The sequence below is a fragment of the Lissotriton helveticus genome, chromosome 9, assembly GCF_964261635.1.
Source record: "Lissotriton helveticus chromosome 9, aLisHel1.1, whole genome shotgun sequence".
Lineage (NCBI taxonomy): Eukaryota > Metazoa > Chordata > Amphibia > Caudata > Salamandridae > Lissotriton > Lissotriton helveticus.
Window position 1 is genome coordinate 91,234,660 of NC_136070.1, and position 14,617 is coordinate 91,249,276.

At 51.7% G+C, this 14,617-nt stretch overlaps 1 protein-coding gene across 1 annotated transcript in view; it reads right to left on the minus strand.

The window, feature by feature from the left end:
* ATP6V1D (ATPase H+ transporting V1 subunit D) overlaps window positions 1-14,617 on the minus strand; it is a 139,552-nt gene that overhangs the window by 85,197 nt on the left and 39,738 nt on the right. The window contains exon 2 of the mRNA XM_078659542.1: window positions 13,753-13,870. Within this exon, the coding sequence (XP_078515668.1) occupies window positions 13,753-13,870 (118 nt within the window). The remainder of the gene's footprint in view (window positions 1-13,752; window positions 13,871-14,617) is intronic.

Sequence of the window (14,617 nt, forward strand, 5' to 3'; positions counted from 1 at the left end):
CATGGGGGATCGGAGGGTCGAGTGGCCCCGATCAACCCATGGTACCTCCGTGATCCTAAGATTAGAGCGGAACTACTTAAGACAATTGATCACTACTTTGCCGAAAATGTGGGGTCAGTATCCTCTTCTGTCTCCTTGTGGGAGGCGTACAAAACTGTAATTCGGGGGCAGGCCCTCTCGTCGATTGGCACTGTTAAGAGATGTAGACGAGAGGAAGTTGTTCGTCTTGAGACTGAAATTACCGTTCTTGAGGGAGAGTTTGATGCTGGAGTCTCCCCTGAGAGGCTTCATCTGTTGGCCCTGAAACAACATGAGTACAGAGCTCTGGTGACTGATGCAGCGAAGGAGATGAGTCGTGAACAGCAGGGACGTCTGTATGATGTGGGAGATAAGGCTGGGAAGTTGCTTGCTTGGTTGGATAGGAGAGAATGCGCGAGTCGAGTGGTTCCTGTTATAGTTGACGCGAATGGTGAAAGTATCACGGACCCTGTTGGGATTGTTGAGAGGTTCGCCGATTATTTTCGGGTAGTGTACTCCCCTGTGTCCGATAGACCGGAGCAGGACTCCCACATGCTTTTACGCGATATCTCGCTACCATGTTTGTCTGAGTCTGAGCGGGACCTGCTGGAGGCTCCGCCTATGGCGGATGAAGTTGCGACCGCTATCCGTTCGTTTCGCTCCGGGAAGGCCTCGGGCCCTATAGAACTCTACAAGCTTCGTCCGGATGTACTGGCACCGCATATGCGATCTATGTTTCTGGAATCACTGGCGGAAGGGTTTCTTCCTCCTGACCAGAGATTGGCTTCCATAGTGGTTATACATAAAGAGGGTAAGCCACGTGACCGCTGCGAATCGTACAGGCCTATTTCCCTAATAAATGCTGAACCGAAGATCCTGGCCAAAGTTCTTGCTAATCGTCTGGTGGCTGTTATAGGCGATCTGGTTCATCCGGACCAGTCCGGATTTATACCACATCGCAATACGGCACTTAATCTTCGGCGCTTGCATGGAGTCCTCGCGCGAGCCGGGACATTGAGAGAGTCGGCCATCTTGGCGTCTTTGGACGCCACCATGGCGTTTGACACGATTGAATGGCCCTATCTTTGGGCGGTCCTCTCCAAATTCGGGTTTGGGCCCACCTTTATCCGTTGGGTTCGATTGCTTTATGCTGATCCCTTAGCCCAGGTAGTGGTGAATGGACGTGTCTCGGCCTCCTTTGTTCTCGGTAGAGGTACGCGCCAGGGTTGTCCTCTGTCCCCACTCTTGTTTGCCCTTGCTTTAGAGCCACTGGCGGCTTGGCTGCGATGGGAACCATCCATGAAGGGTATTCGATGGTCTCCGGACTTTGAGGACCGTGTATCTCTGTATGCAGATGACATCCTTTTGTACCTCACATCGCCCCGACAGTCGTTAATCGTCCTTTTTGACGTTTTGACTTCTTTCCGTAAAAATTCCGGCTTAGTTATGAATTGGTCTAAATCTTGCGTTTATGTTCTCTCCGGTGATACTCCCCTCCTGCCCCGTGATTGTCCTATTCCGGTGGTACTAGATGGTTTCAAATATCTGGGAATCTTTGTCACCTTGGACCCCACACTTCGGTATGAGCGCAATCTGCTGCCCCCTCTCAGACGCCTTCGGGCGGCTGTCGGGACTTGGAGCAAGCTCCCCCTTTCTCCCTTGGGACGAGCTGCGTTGTTTAAGATGATGTCGCTCCCCCGATTCCTTTATGCGCTTCAAAACACGCTTGATGTAGTGCCAGCGGAATATTTTCGTGAGATTGAGAGTCTACAGCGGCAATTGTTATGGGGGGGCCGTCCTAGCATCGCCCTCTCGAAGCTTACACTCCCTTGGTACGATGGCGGCATCGCTCTCCCGGACATTCGTCGCTATTATTGGGCCTCTCAATTGGGGGCCATCAATCATGGCACCTACACTCCCCCACTAAACCCGGCTTTTGCGATGGACAGATGGTTGCTACCCGGTGGGGACTACAATAGGGCTCTATATGCGAAATCAGCTGGTGACACTCTTACGGGCCCCACCAAAACAGCAGTGCAGGTGTGGCGTAGAGCTACGGCGGCCACGGGATGGGCCGATAGGCCGACCCGGGCTACCCCACTATATGCTTCGGATAAACTGGGCTCCCTTTGGCAATCGAAGGGATTTGATCGGTGGGACATGATCGGGATCAGTAGGGTAGATGACGTATGGATCAAGGGCAGGGTCAAGACGTTTGAGGAATTGAAAGTGGAGTATGGGCTGAATGATAAGGAATTCTTCAGATATGCGCAAGTCCGGCACGCGGTCTTGTCTGTTTTTCCACTAGGCTCGGACGTGCCGGAGGCATCCCCACTCGAGGATCGGATTCTGGATGGTCACGTTCCTGATAGCACGATCTCGCTAATTTATAAAAAGTTGATCAATACCAGGACTGATCTACTAGATAGTCTTCGAGGGTTGTGGACCGGAGATGGTCTGGAACTCGATGATGAGGACTGGCAGTCCGCTATTTCTTCCCCGAAGGAAGTAGCTATCCCGGCACGTCTTCGGTTCATCCAACTGAAAATTCTGCATAGGGTGTATGTGACTGGCCCACGTCTGGTTCGTATGGGATTTTCGATGGATGGATTGTGCAGGCGTGGATGCGGTATGGTGGCTACGTTCCTTCATATTATCTGGGAATGCCCTGCTGTGATACGTTATTGGAACCGCGTGCATGAAGTAATGAGTGAGGTCACGGGAGTGCGATTAATGCCTGAAGCGCGAAGATGCTTGTTGAATGTCTGGGAGCCGAATGACTACAATCGAGCGCAGCTCCGCTGGGCGACCTTGGGAAACATGGTAGCCAAGCGTGATATTGCCCAATTGTGGGGCGCTCAGAAGCCTCCGACACTTCTGGGATGGACACAAAACATGGATTGGTGCATGTTTCGAGAAAAAACTGTGTATGTTTCCCGTGGCAAACCAGGCAAGTGGGGGAAAGTGTGGACCCAATGGAACGCATACCGTGGAGATATATGTACTCCCCCAATGTCGGAATTTGATGCTGATTTGTCTTCCTCCCAACCTGACGTTTCCTCCGCAGGAACATAGTTGTTTTGTATGTATTTTGGTCTCCTTTCCCTCCCCCTCTCCCCCCCCAATTATTGATTGCACTACTGCTTGATTTCTCTATGTACCCCCCCCCACGGACCACGTGATGACACGTTTTAACGTACTGCCTTGTTTTGTATTGTTCTTTTGTTTTCTTGTTTTAAAATCAATAAAAAGTTTGTTTTTTTTTAAAAAGAATGCGCAGTTCGACACCATCTAATCGGCCGTGTAACAAAATGTATCTCCCCTCAATGTCTGACGTATGGTTGAGTTATTGGAACGGGCACCTGTGTGCCACCCAGATGGAGACTCCCCTAGCATAGGAGGAATAAGTTGACAAATACAATTGGCCCCTTCACTTTTTTTGTAATTTCTGAACTTCTCCCTCAGACAGGTGTGTCTCTTGCAACATGGACATACGGATCCCTTTAAGTCACAAATAGGTGTGTGTTCTATTTCGTTTTACGAAAGAGCCCAGGCCCTGCACGCTCCTCGTGAGAAGACGAGTGGGGTCACCCATTGGGAAAGCTCGACTCGTAAACCCCGCTACCCCTCTACAACCCAGCCCGCTTTCAGCCCCTCTCTCCTCCCTCAAGAAGGGACCCACTGTCACTGCATTAAATATTACTTTGCAAAATATATACAACTCCCATCCCTCCCTGCCTCCATGGGGAAACGCGCTATAACTTAACTCATGTCTCGCTATTAATTATGTGTCCAAACTACCTGATTGGGGTTCAGTGAGAACTTGTGTACAAACTAATTAAAACAATCCCTCTCTAAGAATTGTGTTTTCTCCCAAGGGCGCCACCGAAGACTGGGCTCACAGGTGCTGACTCCTGCTTCGGTGCAGCCTCTATGGTGTCCATACAACCAGCACGATTACGTTCATACAGACATGCAGCCACACAGCTCCTCTGCTCACATCCACAAGGGGGAGAAGAGTACCACTCACACTAAGGATAGAGTTCAGGGGGTCTGGATGCCAACAATGTTTGTGTAGGTGGGAGTCATGGACCACATAGTTGTCCCTCCCAAGGGCAGAGTCCCATTGAAATTTTTTTTTTTTTTTTTTTAGAACAAGCTTTATTATCATGTCAGGAAAGATTGCAAAAACATTAGCAATCAATGCAGCAGTCAACATTAATCCGTTTTGTTTGATGAACCCCCCCAACCCCACCACCCCACAGAAACTACCCTCCACCCGGGTCCCACCCTAACCCCAAACACGATGTCGGTCCATATTCGGTAATGCAGTCTATATGAAATCAGCAGTACACTCCTACCCCCGCCCAGGTCCATCTAGCAGCTGCTCACCGACAGCATCCTGTCATGCCGGCGGCTCCAGCCACAGCCCCCTATAGTCCGCCCACCTCTTCCAGATTTTGAAATGTTTTGCAGGGCAGCCTCGTGCGTCGAACACCGGGCGTTCTAAACTCATACAGTAGTCTAATCCCTGCTTCCAGACCTCTATCGGGGGAGCTCGAGAGTTTTTCCAGGCACGGGCCACGTCTCATTTAGCCACCACTGGGCCTAGGAGTAACAAGTGCCTTTTATATATGTTGCCTCCAACCTGCTCTAGAACATGTAAGAGACCCAGCTGCGACGTACGGGGTAGTGTCCAACCCAGCACCTCATCCACACAATCCCAGACCCGCTTCCAGTACCCCTCCAGTGCCCCGCAGGACCACACCGTATGTATAAACGTGCCCACCTCACGGCCACACCTCAGGCAGTCAGGGGAGGCAATCAGACCAGCCCTATGCAATCGCTCTCTCGTATAATAGGCCCTGTGCAGGTATTTAAAGTGGATGAAGCGTAATCTCACTGCAATAGCCGTCTCCCTTGGGGCTGCTAGGGCCTCCCTCCAGCCCTCCTCATCTAATTCTCCTACATCTCTTTCCCATATAGACCGCAATTTGTCCAGGGAGGGGGAGCAGTGCGTAACCAGGGATTGATAGATGCGGGATATTTTTTTTTATCTTCCAGTTCCCCCATGAACAGTTTGGCTTCCAGAGGGCTGAATTCTGGCAGGGATTCCAGGCCTTCCAAGGCAGGGGAAAATAGCGTGTCTAAACTGTAGATATTGAAAGAATTGGGAGTTCGGCATATCATATTCGTCCCTCAGAGCCTGGAACGATTTAAGGGCCGTTCCCCTCATTACATGTCCCAGTGTCGAAATCCCTATTGCGTCCCAGCCGCGGAATCCCCGCAATGCCGCCAGAGCCGGCAAACGGCCGTTGTGCCACAGAGGAGTCTCCCGCGTCAGTGTGTTCCACCATCCCATACGTCCCAGCGCCCTCCGCCACACCAGAAACACCACCTGTGTAACCATCGGAAGTTTCTTTCTTTTTGCTGCCAAGTAAAGGAGCTCATGTAGGGTATCGGGATCCATCAGATACCGCTCCAAGGCATAGGCCGGGTCACTGCGGTCGCCATACCACCATTCGTTTAACACCAATAGGTGCGACGCTTGGTAGTAGGATAGTATATCTGACGTTGCCAGGCCTCCACAATATGTGGACAAGAAGCAGGTGCGAAGCGCCACCCGGACAGCGCCCCCGGCCCAAAGAAAGCGACCCAGTGGCGAGTTGACCTGGCGGAACCACTGCGGCGAAACAGGGTACGGATGGTTTTGTAGTTGGTATAGTAGACGCGGGAGGGCTACCATCTTAAATATGGCGGAGCGGCCATATATATTGAGGGGCATGCGGGACCATGTCTTCATATCCGATCGAACTTTGTCCCACACCGGAACGATATTGCGTTCCCACGAGACTCCCGGTATATCCGACAGGAATACCCCGAGATATTTAAGGCCCCCCGCTACCACCCGGAGGGCCGACGCCCAGTCGCCAAGCTCCGCACCCTCTCCCAGAGTCCATAGAGTAGATTTCTGTACATTAAGATTGAGCCCCGAGACCTCACCGAATATCCTCATGATTTCAAGAACTCTTGGGCCCGACCTATTAAGGTCAGTAAGAAAGAACAGCACGTTGTCTGCATAAAGAGCGATCCTATCCGACGGCCCTGAGTCCCACTCAAACTCCCTCATCTGAGCATCTATGCGGACCCACGCCGCTAATGGTTCCATGGCGAGAGCAAATAAGTATGGCGAGAGTGGGCAGCCCTGACGGGTACCCCGTCCAATAGGAAAGGTCTCCGAGACAGCACCCGCCACTCGGACCGACGCAGTTAAATCAGTATACAGCAGCCGAACGTAGGAAAGGAAGTGGGGGTCCAAGATTTAGCCGCGACAGGAGCGCCTGCAGGTAGACCCAGCTCAGGGAATCGAATGCTCGATCTATGTCCGCTAGCAGCAACGCCGCTCGGGTTCCGGTAGCTTTCATCATTTCCAGCGCCGCTTGGGCTCGCCTAATATTATGCCTAGTTGCTCTGTGGAGCATAAACCCAGCCTGGCCAGGGAGGACCAGGGTGGTGATGAGCGGGAGAAGACGGTTGGCAAGGGCCTTGGCGAGTATCTTTGCTTCAGTAATGAGATAGGGCGATAGGACTCATGGCGGTCCGGAGGTCTCCCCGGTTTGCAGAAGACCACTATCTCAGCGTGTCTCCAGTCTCCCGGCAAGCGGCCCGCCTACCTCGCAGCCTCCAATGCCCTCCCATAGGGTGCCCCTAGCTGAGTATGATATTTCCGAAAGAACTCACACGGGAACCAGTTAGGCCCGGGAGCCTTCCCTGCATTCAACTCACCCAAGGCTGTTCCCAGTTCCTCCGCAGATAGAGGGAGCTCAAGGCTATCGCGTTCCTCATCGGAGACCCCGCGCGGTGGGAGATCCGCCAGAAACCTGTCAACCTCCGCTGCCGGAAGGGATTCCCTGGGGGAGTACTGACCCGCAAAGTAGCCTGCGAAGCTGTCAGCGATCGCCCTAGGGTCCGAGAGGGAGCCACCGGCTCCATCCCGTAGTGCTGGCAATATCGGCGCCTGGAGTGTGCCCTGGCACAATCTGTAAAGCATCGTGCTCGACTTGTCCCCCCACTGGTAGATTCTGCTCTGTGTCGCAAGCCACACCTGGCGTGATTCCTCCAGTTGCAGGGAAGAAGCATCCCGCTGCGCCTGCAGTAGCCGCCGAACATCCCCCTCCTCTCCGGTTTCTGCACAGGAGCTCTCTAGGGTACGCACACGGTCCGCAGCCCTCTCCTGCTCTGCTCCGCGCAACTTACGTGCTCCAGCACACCAGGCTATGTCTACTACCCTGAGTGTGGATTTCAATGCTTCCCAGAGGGTCGTATCATCCACTCCCGATCCTTCATTATCAGACCAGTAGTGGGCTATCGCTTCCCGCATATGGGATTGATACTTATCCAGCTGAATGTGCCAGGTGGAGAGGCGCCATTTAAACGGCTGCCGTCTCCTGTCTAGGCGGAGATCCATGACAATGGGAGAGTGATCAGAGAGCCCACGCTGCAATATGGTCGTCCTTTCTACTCTTCCTATCGCAGGGCAGGAAACAAACAGGTAGTCCAGGCGGGAGAAGGAGCCATGCACTGCTGAGACATATGTGTATTCCCTATTGTGTGGGTGTTGATAGCGCCAGGCATCCGTCCAACCCAAGCTCCGCACCATATCATACAACTTCGAAGGCGCTGCCGGCGGCAGCCCACCACTTGGCCTAAAGCGGTCCACCGAACCATCCATCACATCATTCCAGTCCCCTCCAACCGCCGCCAGGGCATCAGGGATCTCAGACCAAACAGCGAACATTTTCTCCACCAGGGACCACTGCAGCGGGGGGGAGCATACACACTGCCAAAAACAACAGGCTCGCCATCAATCGTTCCCTGAATAAATATATATCTACCCTGGGAATCGACCCATTGTGTAGAGTGTATATATGACACCCTCCGATGAATCAGAACCGCAACACCCCGTGACCCTCTGACGAACCCTGCATGGTACACCTGTTGATACCCAAATCGCTGCAAACTAAGGGTCTTGGTACCCAGGAGATGAGTTTCTTGTAATAAGAGAACATCTGCCTTCTCCCTCTTCCCCTGCTTCAGCACACCACCCCTCTTAATTTTATCGAGCATGCCCCTAACATTCCAGCTCACTATCCGCAGCGCCACCCTGGGGAGCATCGGAGCTGGGCCTCTATCCGCCATCATTTGAGCACGTGAATAATCTCCTGGGCCTATGGGAGTGAGTCTGCCTACACCTTAGCAATCGAACCAGCTGGACCATCGTGTAACAATAAACTATCCCTGAACACCCCAAACCCCCGCTGTCCCCGAAAGCCCCACCCCAAACCTGGGCCGAACTCAACTCCTCAAACCTCCACCACCCCCCCCTATACCTCCATAACATTGAAGTACCTGTCGCGGCGCCGGCGAGCCACCGCCCCCAACGGGAGGTCAGTGGCCGCCCACTCCAATGGATCCCCATAGTTCAACCCCACAACCCCAACTAGACCCCTAAGGGGTCAATAAGCACCCGTGGAAACCCGGACTACTAGTACCCTGAGGCAAAAGTCCACGCAATCCACCAGCAGCCATGTCTCCTGGGCTAGTGCAGTCCCACCACACCCCCAGGTGCGGTCCGTGGCGTCACTCCAGGCCTTGCAGGGGAATGCTGGGGCGGTCCCCGAGTCCAGAGTCCCCCCACTTCCCCAGCAAGCGCTGTACAGGGACAAGAGGCGTTGCGCGTGCTCCGCAGCTCAGACTGGGGGGCCCCCCAGACGGGCACGCTGTGGCCCGACCCGACCACCGAGGCCCAGTAAGTGCCAGCCCAGGTTATGAGAGGGGCAAGCCTCGTGCGTCACAGCGGCCCATCCCACCACGGCCCGACCTGACCGCCGAGCCCCCAGAACCAGCTTCGCGACACCAAGATCGCCGATTCCCAAATGTGGATTCGCAGCGCAGGCTCCTCACAGGCTCCAATGCTCCTCCCCAGGTCCCGGGGGCCGAGGCGGGCCGCACCCTCGCACAGCCCGGCCGGCCGCCGATACTCGTCTCGTCCCCGGGGCACCTCCAAAATCGAGGTCCCGGCTTCTGCAGGCGGCGTAGGCCTCACCTCCTCCGGGGCCCGCTGCGGAGCAACATCACCACCGACGCGGCCAGAACCTCCTGCACAGCCGTCGGATATCTTCCGGCACCCTTCCTATATCTGGGGAGGGTTAGGCAAGGGGGGAAGGCAGGAAAATCTGGTCAGGAGAATGGCGGCGGAACGGAGCTCCACTAAGCCGCGTCCGCCATGCCGGCTGTCGTAGCCACGCCCCCATTGAAATGTATTTGGCAACTCAGTTTCCTGGTAAGTTGAAAAACAGATACACTAGTAAGGACTAGACATGCAACCCCAGTTCGTAGAATACAATTTAGCTGCACACAGTGTCACATCTGTTAGGTGCATTCCATCTAAAAAGGATACAGCTCTGTCTGACTCTCCATCAGGACCCAGGAGGCGAGTAAGTTTTCACAAATACAGTGTCAATGCCAAAGCTGTTCAGTACCAGGCATCAGCGACCCCTCCAGCAAGTCCGAGCCACTACCAGCAGATTCAGCTGTCATGACTGACTCTACTAGGGCCCTGGCCTGTTCATGTTACTGTCTCCAGGGTACCATCTCGTCGTACCACTACTTCGACCCCGGATCTGGAGCAACGCCATTGTCTGCTTCTCTTCCTGGTTCCCGATTCCACTCCTAGTTCTCTTCTGGGTCTGCCTCCAACAACCCCTCCTCCTTCCTGCCTTCACCGTGAACCTTCAGCCACTCCCTGGTGTCACCCTGTGATGTTAAGAAGTGCGAGCCACCATCTTTCAAACTTGAACTTGACCCCAGTATACGCTACTAGCATATATTGGGGTCCCATCACCCTCAGCTTCTGTTTGACCCCCACCAAAGGTATGCCGTTGTTGTTGCACTGACCTTGTGTAATCTGAGAATATCCTGATCACATGGTCATCAAATGTGGGATCGCCCGGACTGCGCACCCCTTGGAGGATGGCATTGCGGTCTGTGTAGTTAAGTAGCTTTGCAATGATGGTTCTTAGAGCAACTCTCGGTTGTGGCGGGGGTGCCAGCGATCTGCGCGAACGTTCCACCACAAAGAATTGGTACAACCCAATGTCTGGGAGCTGCGCTCTGATCCATTCGTCTAGAAACAATTCTGACACTGGGCCCTCAGCTTTTCCTCGGAACCACACAAAGTGCAAATTGTATCAATGAGACCTCCTTTCCGCATCTTCTGCTTAGAGTTCCAAGTTTCCACGTCCGGGCCTCCAACACAGTCACCGTTGACTAGAGATTTAGAAATCTCAGTCTGGAGTTCACCAACCTGCCTTTCCGTTGCAACTGCTCTTTCCAACCCTTTGCGGACATCAATTTATTTATTTTATTTATTTATTTAAACTTATAAGGCACGCGGCTACCCGCAGTGGGGTTCCCGCCGCCAAGGTATAGACTGAAGAAGAAAGAACTACCAGGCATCTATAAGTGAGCAACTCAAGAAGACTGTGCAAAATTACTGTTGAAAAAGCCAAGTTTTTAAGCCCTTACGGAAACGGAGAAGAACTGTTTCCAGCTTCAACATCACAGGTAAGACATTCCAGGATTTAGTACCCAAATGTGAAAAAGAGCGACCGCCCATCTTCACTAACCTGAATCTAGGAACGATAAAATCTCCTTTCCCTGAGGATCTCAGACTGCGACTTGGTTCATAAGCATGAATGAGATTCCATAGGTACCTCGGGGCAGAGCCCTGTTTTATCTTGAAGATGTAACATAAGGCCTTGAATTTAATTCTATTTGTTATTCTCAGCCAGTGTAGATCACGAAGGGCTTGAGAAGCAGATGTTCTCCGAGGAACATTGCGTAACAGCTGTGCGGACGCGTTTTGAACAACCTGAAGTTTATTCAGAGTTGTTAAATCGGCACCTAGATAAAGGACGTTCCCGTAGTCCAGGCGAGATATAACCAAGGCCTGGACTACCGTCCTTTGTGTAGAGGCAGGAAGCATCCACAACATTTTTTGGAGCCATCTTAAGGTGGCAAAACAAATAGAAGCCACCTTGACGGCCTGTTGCCGCATTGTGAGCTTTCGTCAATGAGGAAATCGAGATTGCGAACCTGGGCCACGGGTTGAGGGTTAGGACCCATACTCTCGGGCCAATGTTGCGGACCCCATAGATCTTTACCCTTGCCCAGGATCACAATCTCGGTCTTATCTCCATTTAACTTGAGGAAATTCTCCTGCATCCACCCTGCCACCCGAGACAGACCCTGCTTAAGAGCCGAGATATTATTGTCTTCCCTGTTAGAGAGGGAGAAAATAATTTGTGTGTCGTCGGCGTAAGAGTATAAATTCAAACCGGCTTCCTCCACAATGGTGGCCAGGGGTCTAACATAGATATTAAATAGTAATGGGCTAAGAATAGACCCCTGGGGAACGCCGTACGGCGATGCACAAATTTTCGAGGATGCTTTGGCTGAGAAAACCTGAAAGGTACGCTCACTTAAAAAAGAAGCGATCCAAGCCAGAGCTGAACCCCCAACTCCCCGAGATTGGAGCGATGGGAGAAGAATGGAATGGGACACGGTATCGAACGCCGCACTTCGATCCAAAAGGATAAGTGCAGATGTTTCCCCGCGATCGATACCGTGCCGTAAATTCTCAGTAACTCCCAAAAGAGTAGTTTCTGTGGAGTGGTGAGCTCTAAATCCAGATTGTGATGGATGTAAAAAGCCCGAACTCTCTACCAAGAGAGTCAGTTGTGAGTTAATGTGCCTTTCTAGGATTTTAGAAAAAATAGGCAACAACGAAATGGGCCTGAAATTGGATAAATTGGAGGGGTCCGCTCCAGCCTTTTTTAGCACAGAGACTACCATCGCATGTTTCCACTTCTGTGGAACACAGGATTCAGTCAGCAAGGAATTAAGGAGCCTCATCACCACACGACGAGGGTTCAGATCAAGTAGTTTCAAAATTTTAGCCGGTAGAGGATCACAAGGAGAACCGGATTTGATGCTCTTAAGGCAACGAGCAAAAGAAACATCATCAAAGAGCGACCACTCGGAAAGTTTAATTGTCGTGAGGAATTGACTGTCTTGAACCGGCACAGGAATAGACGATAAATCTTCGCTCGAAGGTCAAAGACCCAGTGAATCGTAAATACGTTCCACCTTGATAATAAAAAAACTCAGCGATAGAATTACATTTTGCCTCATCCAGAACAGGAGGGGCCGGAGTAGAATCTGCACCTGTCAATTTTTTTACGACAGAAAAAAGTGTACGCGGGCGTGTGTTATAGTGTTGGCAATGTATGTAGCTCTAGCAATTTTACATTGTTTATGATAATCTCTAAGAGCCACCCTGTATGCCATCTTACGAGAGGGAGAATAGGAACGCCTCCATTGTCTCTCGAGTACCTTGCACTGAGATTTCATAGTTTTTAAATATGCAGTAGATTCAGGTTGAGGGCTAGCTCCTCATTTTTGGTTTGCACCGCCGTACTGGATGCCTCAATTGCCGCCAGCATTTATGCTCCTGTGGGACCATGTGGTATCTGCAGTCTGTCAGGGTCTGCCATATGCAGGCATCCCGTTGAGCTTTGGGCTGCAAACTGGTCCATTGTGGTTTATTGCGCAGTGCGCATTTTTCTGTCTCTGATCATTACGACCCCCAGGAGTAATTTTTCTGCCCTGAGGCAGCAGTAGCCACGAGGTCAGACGCCGGCAACAAGTCCACTTCAATGCTGATGGGGGGGGGGGAGGGGGGGTGAACTCTGTCCCCAGATGGGGGCAGAAGAATGTGCAGGCCGCAAGGTGCGAGGGACACAGCACACACGCCTCTTCTGCTGTCCTCAATACTAAAGGATGGCAGTGGCCCTAAGGCACCAGGACCCCACTGATTATCTCACAGGGCCAGTGGAAGGGTGGGAGGGAGAGGAAAAGGAGCCAGATGTCAGTCAGGGCCCAGGATAAAGGGCCGGCCCCTGTCCGCCCTGAGGCGATCATCCAGTAGTCCAAGTGCCAGTGGGGCAGTCCTCTCCACATCCAGATGATCCCCGCATCTCTCATGCCAGTACCTTCGGGCCCCTGCATACCGAGCTCCTCACTTCTCTCAATGCCAAGATAATGTTGCGCTAGGTGCTAGAGGTAGCACTGCCGTACACAGCTTCCATCGTGCAAATTTTTCTCACTTTGGGTAGGGGGCATGGGGAAGAATGCAGTTGCTCCGATTCTTCAGGAGCGATACTCTCCATCTCAGGGTCAGGTTGCCCTCGTTCTAGGTATATATGTCTCTTACAGTCAGGCAGAAGTGCCACTCGCTGTGACTTCTGTCAAGTGTCTCTAGGCAGCCGCATTTCTTCTGGCGTGTGGCAGTCCTTCAGTAGCTCTGGCACAATATGGGGCAGAAAACTTCCCTACTGAAGGCACCAACAAATTGCAGGCTGTCTGGGGCTCAGATGCCCACCTGAGTAGGGAGGATTATGAAGGATCCTGATGGCAGGTCGGGAGCACTGGTTTAGTGCGACCAATTGGCCCTCTTGCTAGCCACGTCCCCCGGGCCCTTTATTTTTACTTAAATTATTTGCCAGCGCGCCTTTGCAAAAGAAGAGTCTGAGAGAGTCAAAAATTGATTGTCTGACACAACAATCAAGCATTTACATAGAAAAAGAAAGAAAAAAAATCAAATGGTTTCACCTCAATGATTTTCTTTAGGATTTGCCTGAAGCGAAGTGTGAGAGCATCAGATTTTTTCTTCAGGAGGTTGCGGCCAGTCTGAGCACCTTTTAAGCGAGCCTTCATGATGGTCTGTGCCCTGTTGGAGAAGAGAATAAGAAAAGTATGTTTGTAACTTAGCCAACATTTTTACCTGAGATGAGGTGACAACTGTACTCCTCTGGTCAGGATAAAGGTTTAAAATCACACTGCTGATGAGGCACACTGATTCATTTCACTATCCCTCACGTGATCCAGCCAGTTAGAAACAAATAATACAGTTTCTATCAGTGCTTTGTACTTATTATAATTTCTGAGATCAGAGAGCCCTTTAAAGATGAAACAAGAGTCGGCGAGTACACTGGAAAGGTTTGACATTCACATATTCTCTCAAAACAGTTTGCTAATTGAGTATTTCCAGTAGTGAGAAAAACAACAATAATAATAAGAAGCTACCTTACTTTTCAGCCTGGGGAAGTACGGTCAATGACAACAATTCAGACACCACCATGGAGGTCTGGGTAAGATCATCTTCGTAAAAGACGGATACTCAATTAACTTACTTTTAAAAACCGCTACAAACGTACAGTAATCACATAGTTTTACCATTATGGCTGGAGGCAACCACAACTACCACCAGTCTAGTTAGGTGCTGCTCAATAATGTTCTAGCAGACGGAGGGCCAATCATGAGCCATTGATCACAAGAACAGAGGAGAGGTCTCCAAGTTCGATCCTTGTTGCTTAGAGGGAAACAGAGAAAATTGTTGAGGGTCGTCACAGTAGGCAAATATGCAACCAAATCACTTTGGAAAGCTGCAGGAGTGGGTCCCAAGTCCAAAGATATT